The sequence below is a fragment of the Lytechinus pictus genome, chromosome 17 (genome assembly GCF_037042905.1).
Source record: "Lytechinus pictus isolate F3 Inbred chromosome 17, Lp3.0, whole genome shotgun sequence".
Classification (NCBI taxonomy): domain Eukaryota; kingdom Metazoa; phylum Echinodermata; class Echinoidea; order Temnopleuroida; family Toxopneustidae; genus Lytechinus; species Lytechinus pictus.
The window spans coordinates 4,128,388-4,146,992 of record NC_087261.1 but is presented as its reverse complement, the minus strand read 5'-3'; the positions used below and the strand labels follow the sequence as shown (position 1 = coordinate 4,146,992).

General features: G+C 37.6%; 1 protein-coding gene across 6 annotated transcripts; it reads right to left on the bottom strand.

Annotated features, from left to right (window-relative positions):
* Positions 1-117: 117 nt before the first annotated feature.
* LOC129279822 (nuclear transcription factor Y subunit gamma-like) lies at positions 118-16,370 on the bottom strand. 6 transcript variants are annotated; one of them, XM_064112082.1, is made up of 10 exons: positions 15,961-16,370; positions 13,242-13,350; positions 12,110-12,184; positions 10,757-10,870; positions 9,389-9,484; positions 8,792-8,971; positions 5,878-5,952; positions 4,876-5,001; positions 3,431-3,535; positions 118-1,782 (listed from the first exon to the last, which is right to left on the bottom strand). In XM_064112082.1, exons 2-10 carry the CDS (start codon positions 13,344-13,346, stop codon positions 1,669-1,671), a joined length of 990 nt encoding a protein of 329 aa, XP_063968152.1. In that variant the 5' UTR covers positions 13,347-13,350; positions 15,961-16,370; the 3' UTR covers positions 118-1,668. The 6 variants fall into 6 exon arrangements, with proteins under 6 accessions (XP_063968152.1, XP_063968151.1, XP_063968153.1 ...); XM_064112081.1 differs by having other exon boundaries at positions 15,978-16,347; XM_064112083.1 differs by having other exon boundaries at positions 15,983-16,068.
* Positions 16,371-18,605: the final 2,235 nt, after the last annotated feature.

Below are 18,605 nucleotides of genomic sequence, written 5' to 3'. Positions count from 1 at the left end.
ATATCATCAAACATAATGCAAACCTTCGTGTACATCGCATTATAATACATCACATCATCCTTCACAACCTCATTCAAAAACATCATCTCACAAATGCATGTTAGATGATACATCATCTTCAATATGTACAAATTCATATTTATTTATAAAAATTATGAACAAAGATGGCTTCCAATAAGAAACCAACTACATGACAAGAAGCATTCTATTCAGAACAAATAAAATTAATGAGCACCCTTATCTTGGTAATGTCTGTTCTGCTTCTACTGAAATCTACCCTGAGCACTGACCACCTAGAAACAGTTTACTAGGAGCATGCTTATGCACTTGCTTTAAAAAAAATGTAATAACATTTATATTAAATATAGTTTCATCTTTATTAGTTGAGAACTGTAAAAGTAATTTCATTAAACAGTAAGCACTATGTAGTTATTAAAACTCTGTTAATAAATTAAGTGTGATAAAAAAAGCATGATAAATACTGTTGACGCTAAGATTGGCAAAGGGAAGCCACTCAGAATTGATAAACGCCTGAATATCACCTAGACTGGGCATTTCGTAAATTAAAAATGTGCAGTCCATGGCGTGAAAAGTGCAATCCCAGGGTAGTCTACACATGGTAATCCTAACAATTTTAGCATCATGTCAGAAACCTTAACATTCAGAAATCCCCTGTCACAAAGTATGGATTAACCCCCCCCCCCCGAGATTTACAAGCAGATAAAACTATCAATGGCAGCCCTATCAATCGTGCCCATCACTGTTGCTCTATTAAAGTTTCTTGCTAGTGCTGCCACCAGTAAGAGAACCTGGAGCCTGTTGCAGAAAGAGTTGCGGTTAAACGCAAGTCAAAATATCAAGTGCAAGTCCTGAATACGGGTGCTTCATTGGCTGAAAATCAAGTTGCGCAAGATTCTCTGAGTTGCATTTGATCGTAACTACTTAATCGTAACTCTTTCTGCAACGGGCCCCTTGTAGCATAGTGACTGTCAGTCATCATTTGTGTCTCTTTCCTTACATGTACATGCCATAAAAAATGGGTTTTCATCCATTATTTCACATAGATATTTCCATTCATCGTTCCACATAGGTTGTACATGTAGCAACCGCTTGATTTGGATATCGACAGATCATAACAGCTATAACATTCAATTGTGCCTCTTCCTATCACAGAATTAAAATATAAGATGTGCACTCTCTGTTCCTCGGAGGTTGAAGCAATCGATTGATTCAAATGGGATATCCACACTAGACCTTGAATAGAAGCTCTACTTTCCTTTATAAAAAAATGCAATAAGGTGTCCATTCAATGTTCCACAGAGGCTATAGCTAAACAGAATATCATAGAAGGAGCTCCTATTATCACCTGCAGTCACATCTATCTTCCTGACATGTAATTCATTACATGATTTCCATTCAATGTTGCTCAAAGATTGTAGCACTCGCTTGATTTAAATGGAATATCCGCAGAAGATCTTTAAAAGAATCTCTCTCTGTCATCCTAACATGCAATCAGATCACACATCGTCCGCTCAAAGTCCTTCAAAAGTTGTTCATTTCGCTTGATTTAAACAGGATACCGACAGGAGACCTTAGCAGATCTCCGCATCAACTGTGATACCCTTTATGTCTCTCTTCCTAACATGCGGTCGCCATACAGGGGTTCAATCACTGTTGCTCTGTACTGGTAGTCGTTGTTTCCGGTAAGGCTTGTTGAAGGAACACCTGTTGTCCTAGGTTACCAGCTTGGGTCTGGCCAGGAACCTGTTGAATCTGGAAGATCTGTGGGAAGGGGGTTAAAGAGAGAAATAGGAGAGATTAGAGTGAGTATCAACAAGAACATACTATAAGAACTGAAAAAATGAAATATTGAGAAGAGTTTGATTAAAAAAACACACCCTTGCTTTCCCATAGGGTTAACAGTGATCTCATACGCAATTTTGGTATAAAGGGGAATTTACCTTAAAATTTAACCCAAACTGGCACTGCACCATACCATGACTTTCCAAGACTTACGCAACTTCTAGACCCAATTTGTGACCCCCGGGTAAGCGGTTCCAAAATTATGCAACATCATTAGTGCAGGTCAACCCCAAATTGCTCAAAAAAATTAACTCATGTACAAATCCAAAGCAAACTGTGTTTAAGCCATATTTTATAAATGTATCATTTCTACTTTTACTGATTAAACTCAATCGATTTCATCTTGTTCATGATTAGAATGAGTTGCTGATGATTTCCATAAAAAATAAACATAAGAAAAAATTGTGATATAGAATTTTTTTAAAGTGCAATTGATCAGAATTCTACAAAGAATCTGTGAATAAAAAAATAACAGTTTGGGTGTCTTATTTAGTTAAGTATCACAAACTTTTGATTTTGTTTTTTTGTAGTGCGTGATAAAATCTACAAGGCTGTACGGTTAATTTTTTTGAAATAATAACATTTTTTCTTTCATGAATTAATTATGCTAATTCATGCATGAAATAAAACATTTGCTCTAATCAATTATCATACGGCCTCAAAACTGCTATTTTTTATTCACAGACACTTTGTACGATCCCGATCAAATGTACTTAAAAAAAAAAAAATTTGGTATCACAATTTTTTTCTTGAGTATTTTATTTCTTATGTATTTATTTGTTTTTCTTGTTCTTCTGTTATTTTTTATTGTTTTTTCGATGGAGATTGTTGCAGACTTAATTCTGATCATAAACAATACAAAACTAATTAAGTTTAATCAGTAAAAGTAGAAATAATGATACATATCTGAATTTTGGCTAAATACACAATTTGCATTGGATTTGTACATGAATTCACATTTTTGAGCAGTTTTGGGTCTGACATGCCTGTACATAATATTATGTAATTTTGTAACTGCGTACTTGGGCATCGCAAATTTGGTCTCAAAAGTTGTGCGAGATTTGAAAGTAAAAAGTCAGCAAGCGCCACGGTTGAAAAATTTTGCACGGCCGATTTATAGTAAAAAATGTAGAGTGGGGCGGATTCCGCTCCCCCCCCCGCCGCCAGCCTTTTAGGGATAAGCCCGGTGCACACTATGCGATTTGTTGCAATCCGAATTTCAAAGAAATTGTAATAACATTTGAGATGAACATTAATTAAAGCCAAGAAAATCGTAGCAATCAGAGTTCAGAATTGTGGTAAGGACTGCTGACATCGAAATTCAGTCTAGTTTGTCAACATCGGCTGCAACTTGAAGCCGATTTGGACTTAACTCATACACAGGGCTTGCCGCAAAGTAAACTTATGATTGTATTATTCCTAACATTATGCTGAACTTCAAATAAAATACATGAAGTTCTTGGAACCTTCACATTTTGTGCAAAATACGATTTATTAAAAAATCGCATCACATCGAATCGCATCGCATAGTGTGTGCTGGGCTTTGGTAGCATTAACTTTTTAATACCTGTCCTCCTGATAGCTGTGTGATGAATTCCTGTCCAGCTGTCTGCTGCTGATTACCAGAGCTACTTTGTCTGACATACTGTAGCTGATTGCCAGCAAATTGAATCTGAAAAAGGATAAGAAATACATTATTTGATTACATCATCAAGTACTCAAGAGTTACCAATCTTGTGCAACCAAACTACGAATCACAATGGCAAAAAGAGGAATTTCCAATGAAAAAACAAAGAAGGAATTTGTCAACAAATCCCCTAAAATCAGACCTGCTAACCTCTGTGGATGAGATACTGAACTCAGTGATCCTCCAAACTATACCGGTATTCTGAATATTGTGCCCCAAATGATGTTTGACTAAATGGATGCTTGCAAAGACAAACAAATGTTCATTTGCCAAGCAAATGTCAGATGCCATAGCGATTTGTACAGCATTAGGGGAAACAGATCACATGAATTCAGAACTGGGGTTTCTTTGGGCAAGGTAAGTTAAAATTGGCACAGCCTATTGTGAACTCCCTTTTATTTATAATTCATTTTGTTGATGCAAATATATTACTGTATATCATCTAAGTTTTGCATCTTTCTAGCTAAAAACTAGGACAAACAACAAAAAGCGAAACAAGATACGGTACTAAACTAAATTTGAGCCATCTACTTTACATGCCAGAAGGATAGAATAACTGGCATTCACCATAAAGCACTGCAAACCAATTTCCTAATAAGATTTTAAACATATCATGTGAACAAAGAAATGTGAGTACCAGCTTCAAATTCATTAGGAATGCTTCCATGCAACATTTTACAGCGGCTGTAATGATGAAGTTGTCTTTGAATGACTTACTATGAATCAAATAATCGTTGACTTCTTATTTTAACAGTAATGGTGTGCTCCATTTCACCCTGTGTACCATATTTCCCCAGTCTCTCCCTACACAGCCCATGGAGAATTACAAAATCCAGTTGTTCAAAAGAGGTTTCAATTGTAAGATGGTAGAAAATCATGGTGTATGCAGATTTGTGTGCATAATAACGCTTATTTCATCACATACACTAGAAAAGTCCAATCACAAATCAGCAAGGGGTGCTAAATGATTGAAATTTCTTTTGAAATAAAGCCCAGTGGCCCGTATTCTGAAGTCGGGTTTAATTTAAACTCTGGTTTTAAGTTGTGTTTTAACTATGGAAAGCCAGTTGTTACATAAATTTCTAACAGTAGAGGTTCAATGTATCACTTCGTTTGACTACCAATACATTATTAACTGCCTGAGAAGGATAAGTATGACAGTTGTCTTCACCATTAAAGAAATAGTAAAGAGCACAGTAAACGTGCGAAGCAATCACTGTACACAAAATTTTGAAATGTTTAGCTTCCCCAATTTTAGCACAGATTTAGACCATGGTCTATAAACCTGACTTCAGAATACGGGCCAATGAGTTTATGGTGCTTACCTGTTGATTATCCCCACTAGCATTCGCCACCACCTGCTGTAAATTGGTACCCGCTGGTAGCTGGATAGGGATGACCTGACCTTGTGAGTTGATCAATGTCGTTTGACCATCAGAACCCGTCTGGATCTGTAAGAGGTATTACGTAAATGGGCTAATCAATGCATACATGTAGCATCATTTCCAGTACGAACAATTATGATTTAGAAACCTATAATAATACCATCAATGAAAACTACATGGTTTGGGTACATTTAGATGAGATCATATTCAATTAAAAGAAGTAGAGGGCAATGACTTTCTGTTTACCAGTAAATAAAAATGGGAAATCAGATTTCGTTATGTACTTTCGTTCGATAATTCATTGAAGATACCTTTGCAATACAGAATCCATGATTTGGTATGTACAGTTCCTATAACGAAATTACATTTAAGATCCAGTTTGAAATAAAATTACAGGTTCTTAAAAATGAAAAGGCTTTTTCTTTTTTTCAATGTGAAATCACTGTCCCTAATGGAGTACAAATCAATGCTCTAGAAAGTTTTCATATTCACAGTGACACCCGAATGTTCTGATCAGACAAAGTGTAGGAGGAACAAGACATTGGGTGGAAACAATGGATTGACCCCCTAAATCTTTGACCTTTCAGAAATTTCTGGCAATGCTGTGTATACATGAGGGTCTACAACCTTGAGGATTGCATACAGTGTATGCTGAAAGCCTTTACAATCCATGTCAAACAATCAAACATGGGAAAAGGGGGAAGAGGGAATATTGTATGTAATCAAGCTTTTCTGATGAAATTTTGTACTGTAATGAAATTGACAGTGAACATACAGCAAATAAACCCATAAACTCTTTCCCCTCCACGGTTAACACTTTGCCATTGCCTCTGAGGGGGAACGCTCAGGGAACAGGATCCAAGCTATCAAAATAACCCTGTGGGGTGGTAGCCCTTATCGGTACCGACATTGATGGTACCGGTGTGGTACCATCAAACTCACCTGCTGCAAAGACTGAAGCAGTTGCTGCTGCTGGGTACCACTAGTCCCAGATTGGTTACCACCAACGGTAATAAACTGTAGTGGTAATGGGTTAAAAGGAGCGTGGTATGCGTACAGACGGTGCATGGTGGAGAAGGCAAGGGGGTATGAGATACATGGATGAAGGTGTATGTGCAGGATGGGATTGCGGTATGAATGACAGAAAGGGTACATTTTGATATAAAGGGTGCAAGGGAGGGTTGGAGGGTGCATGAGATAGAAAATGGTATTTGAGTAATGGAGGTCACATGGAGTGTGCATGTTGTGGTATGGAAGGTGAATGGTGAGGTATGGAGGGTGTATAGTAGGGCAGTGAATGGTATCAAGGAGTATAAAGAATGCACATTGACGTAGCATGATGGGTACAGGGGGTGCACAGTAAGCAATGGAAGGTGCATGATCAAGTATGAAAAGGTGTATGATAAGGTACAGAGGGTGCATTGTGGGCAAGGAAGGTGAATGAATGGTTGGAAAGAGAGAAATCAAAGGGTACATGGTACCATGGGTGAAGGAACAGTTTACAACAGTTAAAGCACATACATGGAAGGAACCCATATGGACAACCCAAAACAATACATGTACATCGCAAAGAGTGAGAAATAATTATTAAACAAAATCAAGATGGAAGTAAACAAAGCAGGTGTCCATGCATGTCCAATGAATTCAGCCAAGGAAAAAGCAGCAACACATATTTTGCAAAAAAAAGTGATTTCTTGATACCAATCAATAAAGGGAATACAACGAAAAGGGTAGAGCAGCAGGGACAAAGAGCCATGGATAAAGAAATTGATATACCATAAAGCAGAAAGACCAGACAGTAATTAAGGAAGGGACAGGGAGTGGGCCAATGCAATCCAATCCATATACATGTAATGTATGCACCTCAGAGTCAGGAATGCGATGAATAAAAGAGGAAAAAGCAGCAGGATATATATGGTGGACAAGGTTTAGAGAGGAAAATGAGAAAATGAATTAGAATAATGAGAGTCTATTGATATACCACATTCCCCCAAAAAACTTTCATGGCCATAAGCTAACCTTCAATGAAAAATTTATGAATAAAAACATCATGGTCTGAAAGAACCCCTAATGAGTAGACAAAATGATTGTTTGAATGAACCATTACTGATGGTTTGTAAGATATCCATATGAAACAAAAAATGATTTGCACTGGAATGAACTGAATCAATGTAAACTTTTAACCAATGAAAACTATGATCATGCTCTGTGACCACCTTAACCCTAAAAGGACTGGGGGGCATGATGCCAATCCCCACCCCCTGCAAGAAAAACTTTTGTGTGCTTGCGTGTCAGAGTCCTAAAAAGGACTGAGAGAGAAATAATATCTACCGTTTTTTTTTCATTTTCACTTCATTCTACCAACTCCTACTATCACGATCATGAAAGTTCATCTGTGTTGGTAAAAGATAACGATTTTGTTGAACTTTGGTTCACAACACAAAAAACAGAAAATAACGAAGAGTTACCTCGAAATTTTCGGCTGCTAACTGCAACCTTCGTCAGCGATGTGACCCAATTTGACCTTAGTGACGTAATGGTCGATGATCGGGTCGTAGACATTCGGAAGCTTGTATCGTTGTCAAGGACAGACGACTAAGGGTTTATGTCAGGAATCTTATATAGGAGAAACAGAACGTTCCCTTAGGACAAGATTCCTTGAACATCGACGCCCTAGCTCCACTTCCTCCGAGGTATCTCAGCACATCCACATCGAATCCCCTGGCCATCTTGTTGACATCAACAAGGTACAAGTGCTGGACAGGGAGCCGCGGTACTTTGAGAGAGGTGTGAAAGAGGCCATCTACATCCGGGCGTTCAGACCTTCTCTCAACAGAGACGGGGGGCGATACAAGCTTCCGAATGTCTACGACCCGATCATCGACCAAATCGGGTCACATCGCTGACGAAGGTTGCAGTTAGCAGCCGAAAAATTTCGAGGTAACTTTTCGTTATTTTCTGTTTTTTGTGTTGTGAACCAAAGTTCAACAAAATCGTTAACTCCTACTATCCTTTTGAGGACTAAACCCCACACTAAATCCAAACCACCTGTACAGAAGCGTCGTTAGCGCTAACAGGGGCCCTACTACAACCGGTAATGAGGCAGCGATGCCTAATGTTACAATACATTACTCATACATTGAAATAAATGTTTTGACTTCACAATCCGAACGATGTGTCTGGGCTTATTGTTAGCTCTCTGTTAGGCTAACGTTTCTGTGCGGCCGGCACTGAACATTAAATAAAATACATGTTTTGTGAGGTCAAAGATGGTATCACAAGAGAGAAAATGTGGTGATGTCGAAAGGGTGATCCTGTGCTTTATAAAGTGCTTGAATGTGACACTCTGACATTGTCGGTCGAATCTCACAATGAGGACGTTCGCTGCGACCTTTCTCAGATCCAACAACTACATGTAATGCTTTGTACCATATAACAGTTGAATTAAGACTATATATATATATATATACAAAGACATAAAGGTTTGTATTCTGATAATTAAACCTGGGTACATCCCTAGTCTAAAATAGAAACTTAAACCACACTTCTGAGGAATGCTGGCTTCATATTATTTCTTCCATATACCTGGCAATTATAATGTACCAATTAATTAACTGAAATTCATATTTTTTTTTATTTTCATAGTCTTCCCATTTCACGACTCAATTAACATTTTGATAACTTTTTGCAGCAGGATAAGAATAATTTTAATTGATGAATGAGTTGACAACTGGCACTCCATAAAAGTATGGTCCAAGTTAACCCAGGTTTAATTAAACCATGGTCATCAGAATACCACCCAATGAGAGCAACCAGCTCTGGAAGGCAACATATTAAATCGAGAGCTAAAGGTCACCTGAACTTGTGGTTGAGTTGTAGCAAGCTGACCGGCTGAGGTGTTAGCAGCACTGACCACAGTAGGAGCGGTGTTCTGGACTTGCACGGTACTTGACCCTTGGTTCTGACCCTGCTGAGGAACGCTGAAATAATACTGGACTTGGTCGGCCGGTATGGCCGTCTGCTGCAGCTGACCCTCCTGTTTACACAAAACATCACTAGGAGAATCAGTATAAGAAATCAATGCATCAGGATAAGTAATGTGGGACTATAGTGTTGCAGTCCCACATGTAGATTTTCATGTAGTAGATCGTGTGTGACATCGACTGCAAATTATCTTTTAGAGTCTAGAAAGAAGGGAATATTCTTCATTTTCTAGATGGTATCAAACTAAAATCAAAGCAATCATATGGAAAATATGGAAAGACGTGAAATGTGAAATTTCAGCTACTTTTGGGGAATAAAAAAAAAAAAACCCGCCAGTTAAAATCGTTTAAATGTTTGGGTTGTTTTTCAAAATACTGTTAAACGTAATGACTGAGGCCTGCTATGGACAATATGATTCTGTTGTGGGCAACATATCTGAGATTCCCAATGTTAACAAATAATTGCTTACCGATCTCTTAGGTGGTTTGAGTTCATCTCTGGGTACAATATCAATCAAGAAATCAAACTGATCATACTTGGTGATTGCCATGGCGATGTCATTCCTCTGTTGATAGAAACACATAGAGTTGATGTGTAACAAATTGAGCATACATTCAAAATAATGTATCTTGTACACCACACTGTCTGGTTTTAACATGTTCACTTGAATACATAATCTGTCATAGCATCAATCTTTCAATTAAAGTTATGGTATGTGAAAACATAATAGCCCCTTCCAGCATCAGATTTCACAGGATTCGAATAAAATTTCAATACAAATTACAATCAATGTGTGAAATGTATAATTTATTTAAACCTAACTGCACAGGTGGGGTGGACTGGGGAATTTAAAAAAAAAAAAATCTGTAACATGAAAAGCTTTCACCTTGACATTCCATTACTCCTTACCGTTGTGTCTCACACACAACACGTGTACATGTACGTCATACCATAACTTGCTAAAAAAACACGAGTTGTGTACAAACCCAACACAAATTCAGTTTTGAGCTGAAGTCCATAAATGCATGATAACTTTTGCAAATATTCTAATAGAATAGAATAGTAATGGTTTATTGGCAATAAATGATTGGCAGCCAGTGGCTGAAATATACGTTTACAAAATATAAGAACATACAAAGATATTATACAGAGTAGATAAATAAAAAAAAAATGCATTCAATACATAAATTACACAGAACGATTACACAAAGATATTCATAATAGATTGAATTACACAAAGATTTTCATTATAATGGATCTAATTACATAAAGGGGTTCTGAGTGTAAGTGAAATTATAAATCACATTAAATCAAATATTGCATAAATAGACAAGAAGAATGCGAGAATGTAGAAGCGCCATGGTGTAGCGGTTCTGACTCTCGCCTTGTAATCAGAGGGTCGTGTGTTCGATTCCCACCATGGCCTAGCGTCTTTTGGCAAGGCGTCAATCCACAATTTGCCACTCTCCACCCAGGTGTTAAATGGGTACCCGGAAGGATGCGAAAGCCTATGTAGTATGCCTAGCAATTGAGTCTTGGAACTCTTGTTGGAATGCTCCCCAGGGAGTGGAAAAGGTGCATACATTGTATGCGGGCATGCAAGGATCCGATTACCGGGGTAATAATATATCTGTAAAGCGCTTAGAGACGTCGTTCCGATGTGTTAAGCGCTACCGGTATATAAATGCGGAATATTATTATTATTATAATGAAATCAAATGGTAAAATAAAAGATATTATATGTAAATATGTGATTCATGTGATTTGAATGGATCAAACCATGGAAAGGATCCATGATGAAACACGACTGTTTGTAAGATGGGGTCATGTGACAAACCTGAAGCGTTCTTCTTTTATTTTCTTCTGTATGAAGCCACGCTCTGAGTGAGAGTTCTGTAATGAAGATTTCAGCAGCCTTGGCAAATAACACTGGGGCTTCAGCACTTATCATCTGTATAATGGGTAGTAACAGAAATACAATAAACCGTAAACCACATCAGCGATAGAAATACAATATTGAATGATTAACTATAATGAATGACAATCTACATGTATACATGTATTTACAATATAAGGGGAATAAGTTTAATTCATCAGTACATGTTAGACTCGTATTCCAGGAACAGTATCTCATTATCATACAGTGTAAATGAGATTCTCATCAATTCATTTTTTTCAATAAAGAATAATTTGAAAATGAAATTATAAAAGTAATTGATGAACATAACAATACTTTGAATCAACCTCAGGCATATTTTGTGTGAGCATGCATAATTCCAGAAATAATTCATGATCAGTTTCATGAAATTACAGCTACATGTAATGCAGGGAATAAACTGAGCTGATTTTTTGGATAAAGTGACCGATTTAGAATATTATCAAAGCAATCAGATGAACCCGTTTTGCAGAAATTCATTCAAAATTATATACTACATGACACAAAAAAACAATATTTCAAAAAGAAACCATATATTAAAGAGAAATTCCAGTAGTTGCAGTAAACACTGATTTCATGAGAAAGTCTGTAAAACCAGGCTTAATTGTCAGTATATCATCGAGGATCTAGATCTGGTACAGTTACATAAACTGAACTTTGTGAAATCTTGAAATCTACGCTGAAAAATGTTCAGACTGAACTTCCCCAACACAGATAAGCGCACGTGGGACTGTGTATAATTATTGCTTTGAGCGTCGGGCCCCGACGCTCTACCCGAATCCTGTGCTTATTTGCTGATTTCTCAGCAATTAAACAATTTCTTCCAGAATCCTTTGGCACATGCGTTTTATTTATACAAACAGACACTTTGGTGGTCATTTCATTGGATTCTGTACGAACTCATTTTGATATCGTTACCAAAACTAGCATTTACCTTTAATCTTAGAGAGTCACCATTTGTTCACCCCCCCCCCATCCATATCATGACAATTACCACAATCAGCGCCTTGAGCACTCTGCAGAGTGGATTTGGCGCATTACAAATGCCATCTAAAGTATTATAATTAATATTAAAAACAACAAAGTTTTCAAGCATTCTCCACACCCCACCAAGTCCCCAAGGGCCCTCTCTACTCTGCAGGACTATACCCTATAAAAATAAATTATACCATAAAATTTAAGGGATTGTTGTCCTGTACTATTACTAATCATTACAAAGAGCCAATTTAGAATTATATCATAAATACTATATACCTTGACATCTTCGTCTAGCTTCATAATCTTCTTGATTCTGGCTAACGGAAGTTCCTGCGCTTTCTTGAAATCACTCTGTCAAAATATTATGATCGTAAATGAAAAGACATATTGACATGTGGCAGGAAAATTTCAGAGTATTCAACAAAATAATTAATTATTCACTTTAACTTCATCTGTTGCAGACTGACTCCACATATATGCATCTAACATTTTATTCATTGTAATGTTTGATTACGGATCAAATAAACATCAGCAGAACCATCAATCTATCTGAGATAAAAAAATTGGTATTTTTTTTATTTCATCTTACAACTGCAGCAACATCAAGGGTATATAATATGGTGAAATCTGATTTGGGGAGATTTCATACATGTAGATCTTGATGACTTTGGAAAATAAAATGAAGAACATTGCCATGAAATCAATCAATGTGGGTTATTATATAATAGATTAATCATTTAACGAAAGCACAACAGGTATGAATTCATATGACATAAAACGTCTTTGAACCATCTTTTTAGACTTAAAGCATTTGGTACATAAGTCATATGATTTGTCTCACAACAATTGAGCACTATGGAAAACATGTGGTGAGATTTGTTGTATCAGATCTGAAAGAGGCTTTCAGATAATTTGAAATACTACACTGAAAACTTTTAATCCAATATTATAGCAAGACCCAAACCACCAACCAGAGAGACTGGCAAGGGTCAATCTTTCATTAACACTAGGCACAGGCTGCAGCTACATGTATATCTTTTGCTGTCACTCTAAACGTAAGCAATATGTCCGGTGCTGAGGCCTATAACAGTGAAGCAGCAACCACCTATACACTCCCATTTTTTTTTAAAGTCTTTGTTTTCTTTTAACCATGATTCAGTGCAGGTTTTTTTTGTATGAAGCACTGGAAACATACGTTCATACATGTAGATAAAAAGAAAACAGTTACTAAAAGCAAGACAGTAGTGTGTGTCGGCATTGGTTGCTTCACTGTTTGTGCATCAGACGTATCACTTGTGTTTTGTGTAAAACAGCATCAGACTGGTAAAAGCAAAAATAACAATTGCCTATATTATAGGCTACCATAGAAACTACAGCTTTATGGTTAAAGATGGTAGGCCTATCTTACATTCTTCAAGTTCCTGATGGTTTCCATCTGTCTCTCCCAGAACTGTTCATGATGCATCTGAGACTCAGTTTGGTTACTGCCTGTTGGACCGTCTGAGGAATCCATAACTCTAGATGGGAAAAACAAAACAAATAATCTCATACAAATCCTTGTTATAAGTCCAAGTCAAGAATGATTTGTTTGTGTTGATTTGTTGTCAATAGAAATAAAAAATTATGAAGCACCTTAAAATAGCTTCAAATTTTGAGCCCAATGCCAAAGATAAATTGGGTCACTTACATGTACACAGTGCATGCAGGGTCTACAGTATAGGCCTACACAAAAGGTATAACATGAAATTTTACATAGATTTTAAAAGGGGAATCCAATTTTATAGCCTCAATGTGTGGAAAGAGAAAAAAATAAAAGAAACAGAGAGGTGAAATTTTGAAACAGAAAAGAAATTGATGTTTGACAAATGAGATTACCAAGAACTTCCAATTGGCAATTTGATGAGTAGATTGTGAATAAATATAATTGGTTACTAAATAAAAATAATACCGGTAATAATAATCATTATTTGACCGATATAAAAAACACTTTATTCATGTAATACATCAGAGAAACAATCATACAAAGAAATGTGGGAGTGGTAAATGGGTTACGTCAAGAGGCTCAAAAGTGGAATTTAACACTGATGACTGATGTTTCCTTGAACATCGACACCCTAGCTCCACTTCCTCCGAGGTATCTCAGCACATCCACATCGAATCCCCTGGCCATCGTGTTGACATCAACAAGGTACAAGTGCTGGACAGGGAGCCGCGGTACTTCGAGAAAGGTGAGAAAGAGGCCATCTACATCCGGGCGTTCAGACCTTCTCTCAACAGAGACGGGGGGGCGATACAAGCTTCCGAATGTCTACGACCCGATCGACCATTACGTCACTAAGGTCAAATCGGGTCACATCACTGACGAAGGTTGCAGTTAGCAGCCGAAAATTTCGAGGTAACTCTTCGTTATTTTCTGGTTTTTGTTTTGTGTTGTGAACCAAAGTTCAACAAAATTGTTATCTTTTACCAACACAGATGAACTTTCATAATCGTACTGATGTTACCTGGAGGCATGCGGCGTATCTAGCATCAGATCCTACAAAGCATTTTAGGGGCGCAATTGTCTGCGGACAATAGTGACTCTATTATGCTTGTGAATGGCCCATACATTTCTTTGCCATACAGTAGGCCTACATGTGCTGGATACGCTAGTGATGCACCCTCTCACATGCCACTCCCATGACATAAATCATAATAAATAATAATAATTGTACAGTTCTTAAATACGCATAACGCCTACAGGTCTCTATGCACGATGAAAGCAAGAAATGTGGTGAGAATTGTAAATTTAAAAATTAGACATCAAATAATTATACATAAGATCAAAGAATATTAGACATAAACATAGAATATCTTCCAATATCTTCCAATATTGCACATAGAAAAATGGGAATGAAAGGGAAGGGGGGGGGGGGGTGGAATCATCACCTCAGCGCTGAACAGTAATATAGGTTCTACATTCATTGCATTATTGAGTTACATATTTTATACTTCATAAAGACTTGCCCTGCTGTTCTGTATACATATACAAATGATTAATCTTAATAAATAAATAACAATCAAATTGAAAATAAATAATATAGGGGCCCTATAAATAAAATAATTATAAAAAGAAATGTACAATTTATTTTATTTCATATTGAAAGATTCAGTAGCTCTAATTACAGACTGCAGTTTATTACAAATCTGTTATTGCAATAAGTTTAATGAAACAGACCCCTCAACCATGTCAACATGCTCAAGATGATCTGAATTGTATGTGTGTTCATTAATTTTTTTTATTCACAATCTTTTTTATATTGATCTACTAAAGTTAGATCCAAGGTTAAACATGATCTAACGTGTCGTTAGACCATATTTTTTTTAAGTTAAAACATTAAATTTAATAAATAACAAAACTTTTAACTAGTCTAATGACTAATGTCATGATCAGAAACTCTAACTTTGTCTTTAGACTTTACTGCCAGCTGCCCGGTAATTGAAATAAATAATGAACAATGTAGAAAGGCAAAGGTTTTGATATCCAATGCTCTCCCTGCTCAAACAAGCATCACGAAGAATATTAACAAAGGAGAATAAAAAACCAACTCAATTCTTAAACTCAGTCCCACACATACGTCTGGATGTATGTAAATCACACATTTTAATTCATCACTGTTAATGTTTTGTCAATGACTGTCATTATCAGAAGCGGCGCGAATTGAATCCTTAGTGGAAACATCATCTTCAATTTTGGCCAATAATCATGTGTATCTGAATAAAACATTCCCTTATCCTCAATCTGTAGATATAGCATAACATTTTGGGAGTCCATTGACACCTTTGTGAGGTCACATAACGTGTGATTTGCCCAAAGTTGGCATCGGAGAAATGGGGAATTTTCAATGGCTGTTGGCCGAGCAAGCGAGAGCCAATGACCATATGCATTGACAGCCGTTGCACGGACCGCCAACCAATCACGCTATGCCAATACACCGCTCAGACAACATCGACTAACGATTGGGCTACTTACAAAGCACGCAAAGTCGGCGATAAAAAGAGAGGAAAATACAAAATTAGTAACATTATAAGCTACAACTAAATATTATTCATCATCTAGTGCACGGAAATTCACAATTATATCTTACCATACAAGAAAAAGTACCTTACAAAGACAAATTCGTAGTCGAGTCGCGTCAAAGGCTGGCCGATGTGGAAATGGAATGCGATGATACCCGATAATTATGTGTACCGGTACGGTATACTGTGTACATGTACGGTACCGTACTTGTACACATCGTGCATGCTTGTTACACGCAAACGTGAAACACACACTGAAAAAAATAGCGGCATTAATTGCACGAAGCTGGGGGGGGGGGGGACTTTTTTTTTTCTTAGCCCTAAAAGGGATGGGGCCTTGGGCTATTTGAGATGTATTGGGGGTGACCCGACAATTGCTCCGCCGACATTTGCTACGCAAAATAAGACAATTGCTCCGGACAAGTGCTCCGCCGACAGTTGCTCCGTTTACACTTGCTCCACCGATATTTGCTCCGTCGACACTTGCTCCGCCGATATTTGCTCCGTCGACACTTGCTCCGCCGATATTTGCTCCGCCGACATTTGCTCCGGTTACACGACAATTGCTCCGCGACAATTGCTCCGCCGATAATTGCCCCGCCGACATCTGCTCCGCCGAAAATTGCTCCGCGACGATTGCTCCGCCGACATCTGCTCCGTCAATATTTGCTCCGCCGTAAATTGCTCCGATAATGCGACAATTTATTCGTACTTTCTTGTGCATAACAATACTGTAGCACAGGCTGAAGGCGTCAATTTACAAATTTGTATATTATAATAATTATTGCAAAGTAAACTTAAACTATGCTTGCATGATATATTACATTACATACACAGGGGCCGCGGAAGTGGGGGGGGGGGGGGCTGACCATATGCTAACAATCACAATCATAATGGTAATTTTTACGTTTTTGTACACGGGTTTGGAAATAAGTGGGGGGGGGGTGAAGCGGCCCCCCAGCCCCTGGTTCCGCGGCCCCTGATACATAGCATAGAAAGAAATAGAAAAAAGGGGATAAGCACAAAAGAGGGATAGATATTCTTAATTCTCATTCGTGCCAGGGACCTGGGAAGCGGTGGTGCTGGGGGTGCTGCGTGTATTATTTTCCATAGGCAGCACCCCTACCAAATAAGGTTCCCCCTGTATTTGTTTAATATGTTATAATGTACATAATTATCACATCCGACAATCGCAAGTCATTTACAGAGTCTTTCACATATTCCAATAACATCGCTCCTATAACGCGACTCAATCAAGCTCGCGCTCGGCACTCCGATACAGACGTGGTCGCACGCGATACGTGATTACCATAGTTTACACACTACTCGATAGCAGGGAGGGACATATGGGATATGAGTGTGATTGGACTTGAAACTTCCAGATTTTATGTCTAATCAAGTGTGCGCGCGCCCGACCGCCAGTGTTTTGTATTAACAATTACAAGTCAGACAATAGAAATCAAATTTCACAGTCTTTTTCGCCCTGCCCCATGGCCCTGAAAAGCGGGGGTGCTGGGGATGAAGCACCCCCAAATTCTGGGGGTGCTTCATCCCCAGCACCCCCGCTTTTCAGGGCCATGGGGCAGGGCGAAAAAGACTGTGAAATTTGATTATTTTCCACAGGCAGCACCTCCTGGAAAGCTAGTGGTAGGTATGATAAATGACAGAAATGTAATAAAAATATTAAATAGGTGGGTTGACATGGGCGGAAATCTGTCCCCAAAGGTAGTGGGACCAGGGCCTGGAAAATTTGCCAAGCAAAAAAAATTCCCACTATCCTGTTTCTTGTGTTATTACAAGGAATCAAGATTGTTTCATTTTTTTTCATACCAGTGTGAATGATATGTCTCCCTTATAATGAAATAAGTTGCAGCAAAGAATATGTAATGGACTAAATCAGTTGTCAATTCAACTGTTTTTGGTTCTTGAAGGGAAAATATTGAATAAACCTAATTCTATATAATGAAATACAAAAGAACAAGTGGGGATATGACATCATCAGTTTGCTCATTGAATATTAAATGAAGACATGCTTAAAACTGTTTCACCGGAATAAGGCTAATCTTTAAAATGCAATAACTTCGATTTCCTTGTCGGGTTTTGATCAAATCTTTATTCTTATGTTCGTCTGATTTTTCTTTATCTGTTCAAACCATATTTCATTCAGTGCGGAGTTTCAGATCAGAATATCAAAAAATTTCTGCTCGCGCTTCGCGCTCACATTATTAATATATCAAATTACCCATCATTTTCTTGATTTACAAAACATGAATAGAATGTCCCGTTTATAGGTCTGAAATCTCAATTTTGCTTCCGCTCGCGCTTTGCGCTCGCATCAATTGTATAGTTATATACCTATCCTGTTCATGATTAGAAAAGTGCTTAAGATGTCCTGTATTTAGGTCTGAAATCTCATTTTTATTTCCACTCGCACTTCGCGCTCGCATCAATTGTATAATTATGTACCTATCCTCTTCATGATTAGAAAAGTCCTTAGAATGTCTCGTTTTTTGGTCTGAAATCTCAATTTTGTGTCCGCTCGCGCTTCGCGCTCACATCAATTGTATAGTTATATATATATACCTATCCTGTTCATGATTACAAAAAGTGCTTAGAATGTCCAGTATTTAGGTCGGAATGTCAAAATTTTCAGCTCGCGCTTCGCGCTCGCATTATTTGATTGTTGATATATGTATCGTCTTAATGGGTAACT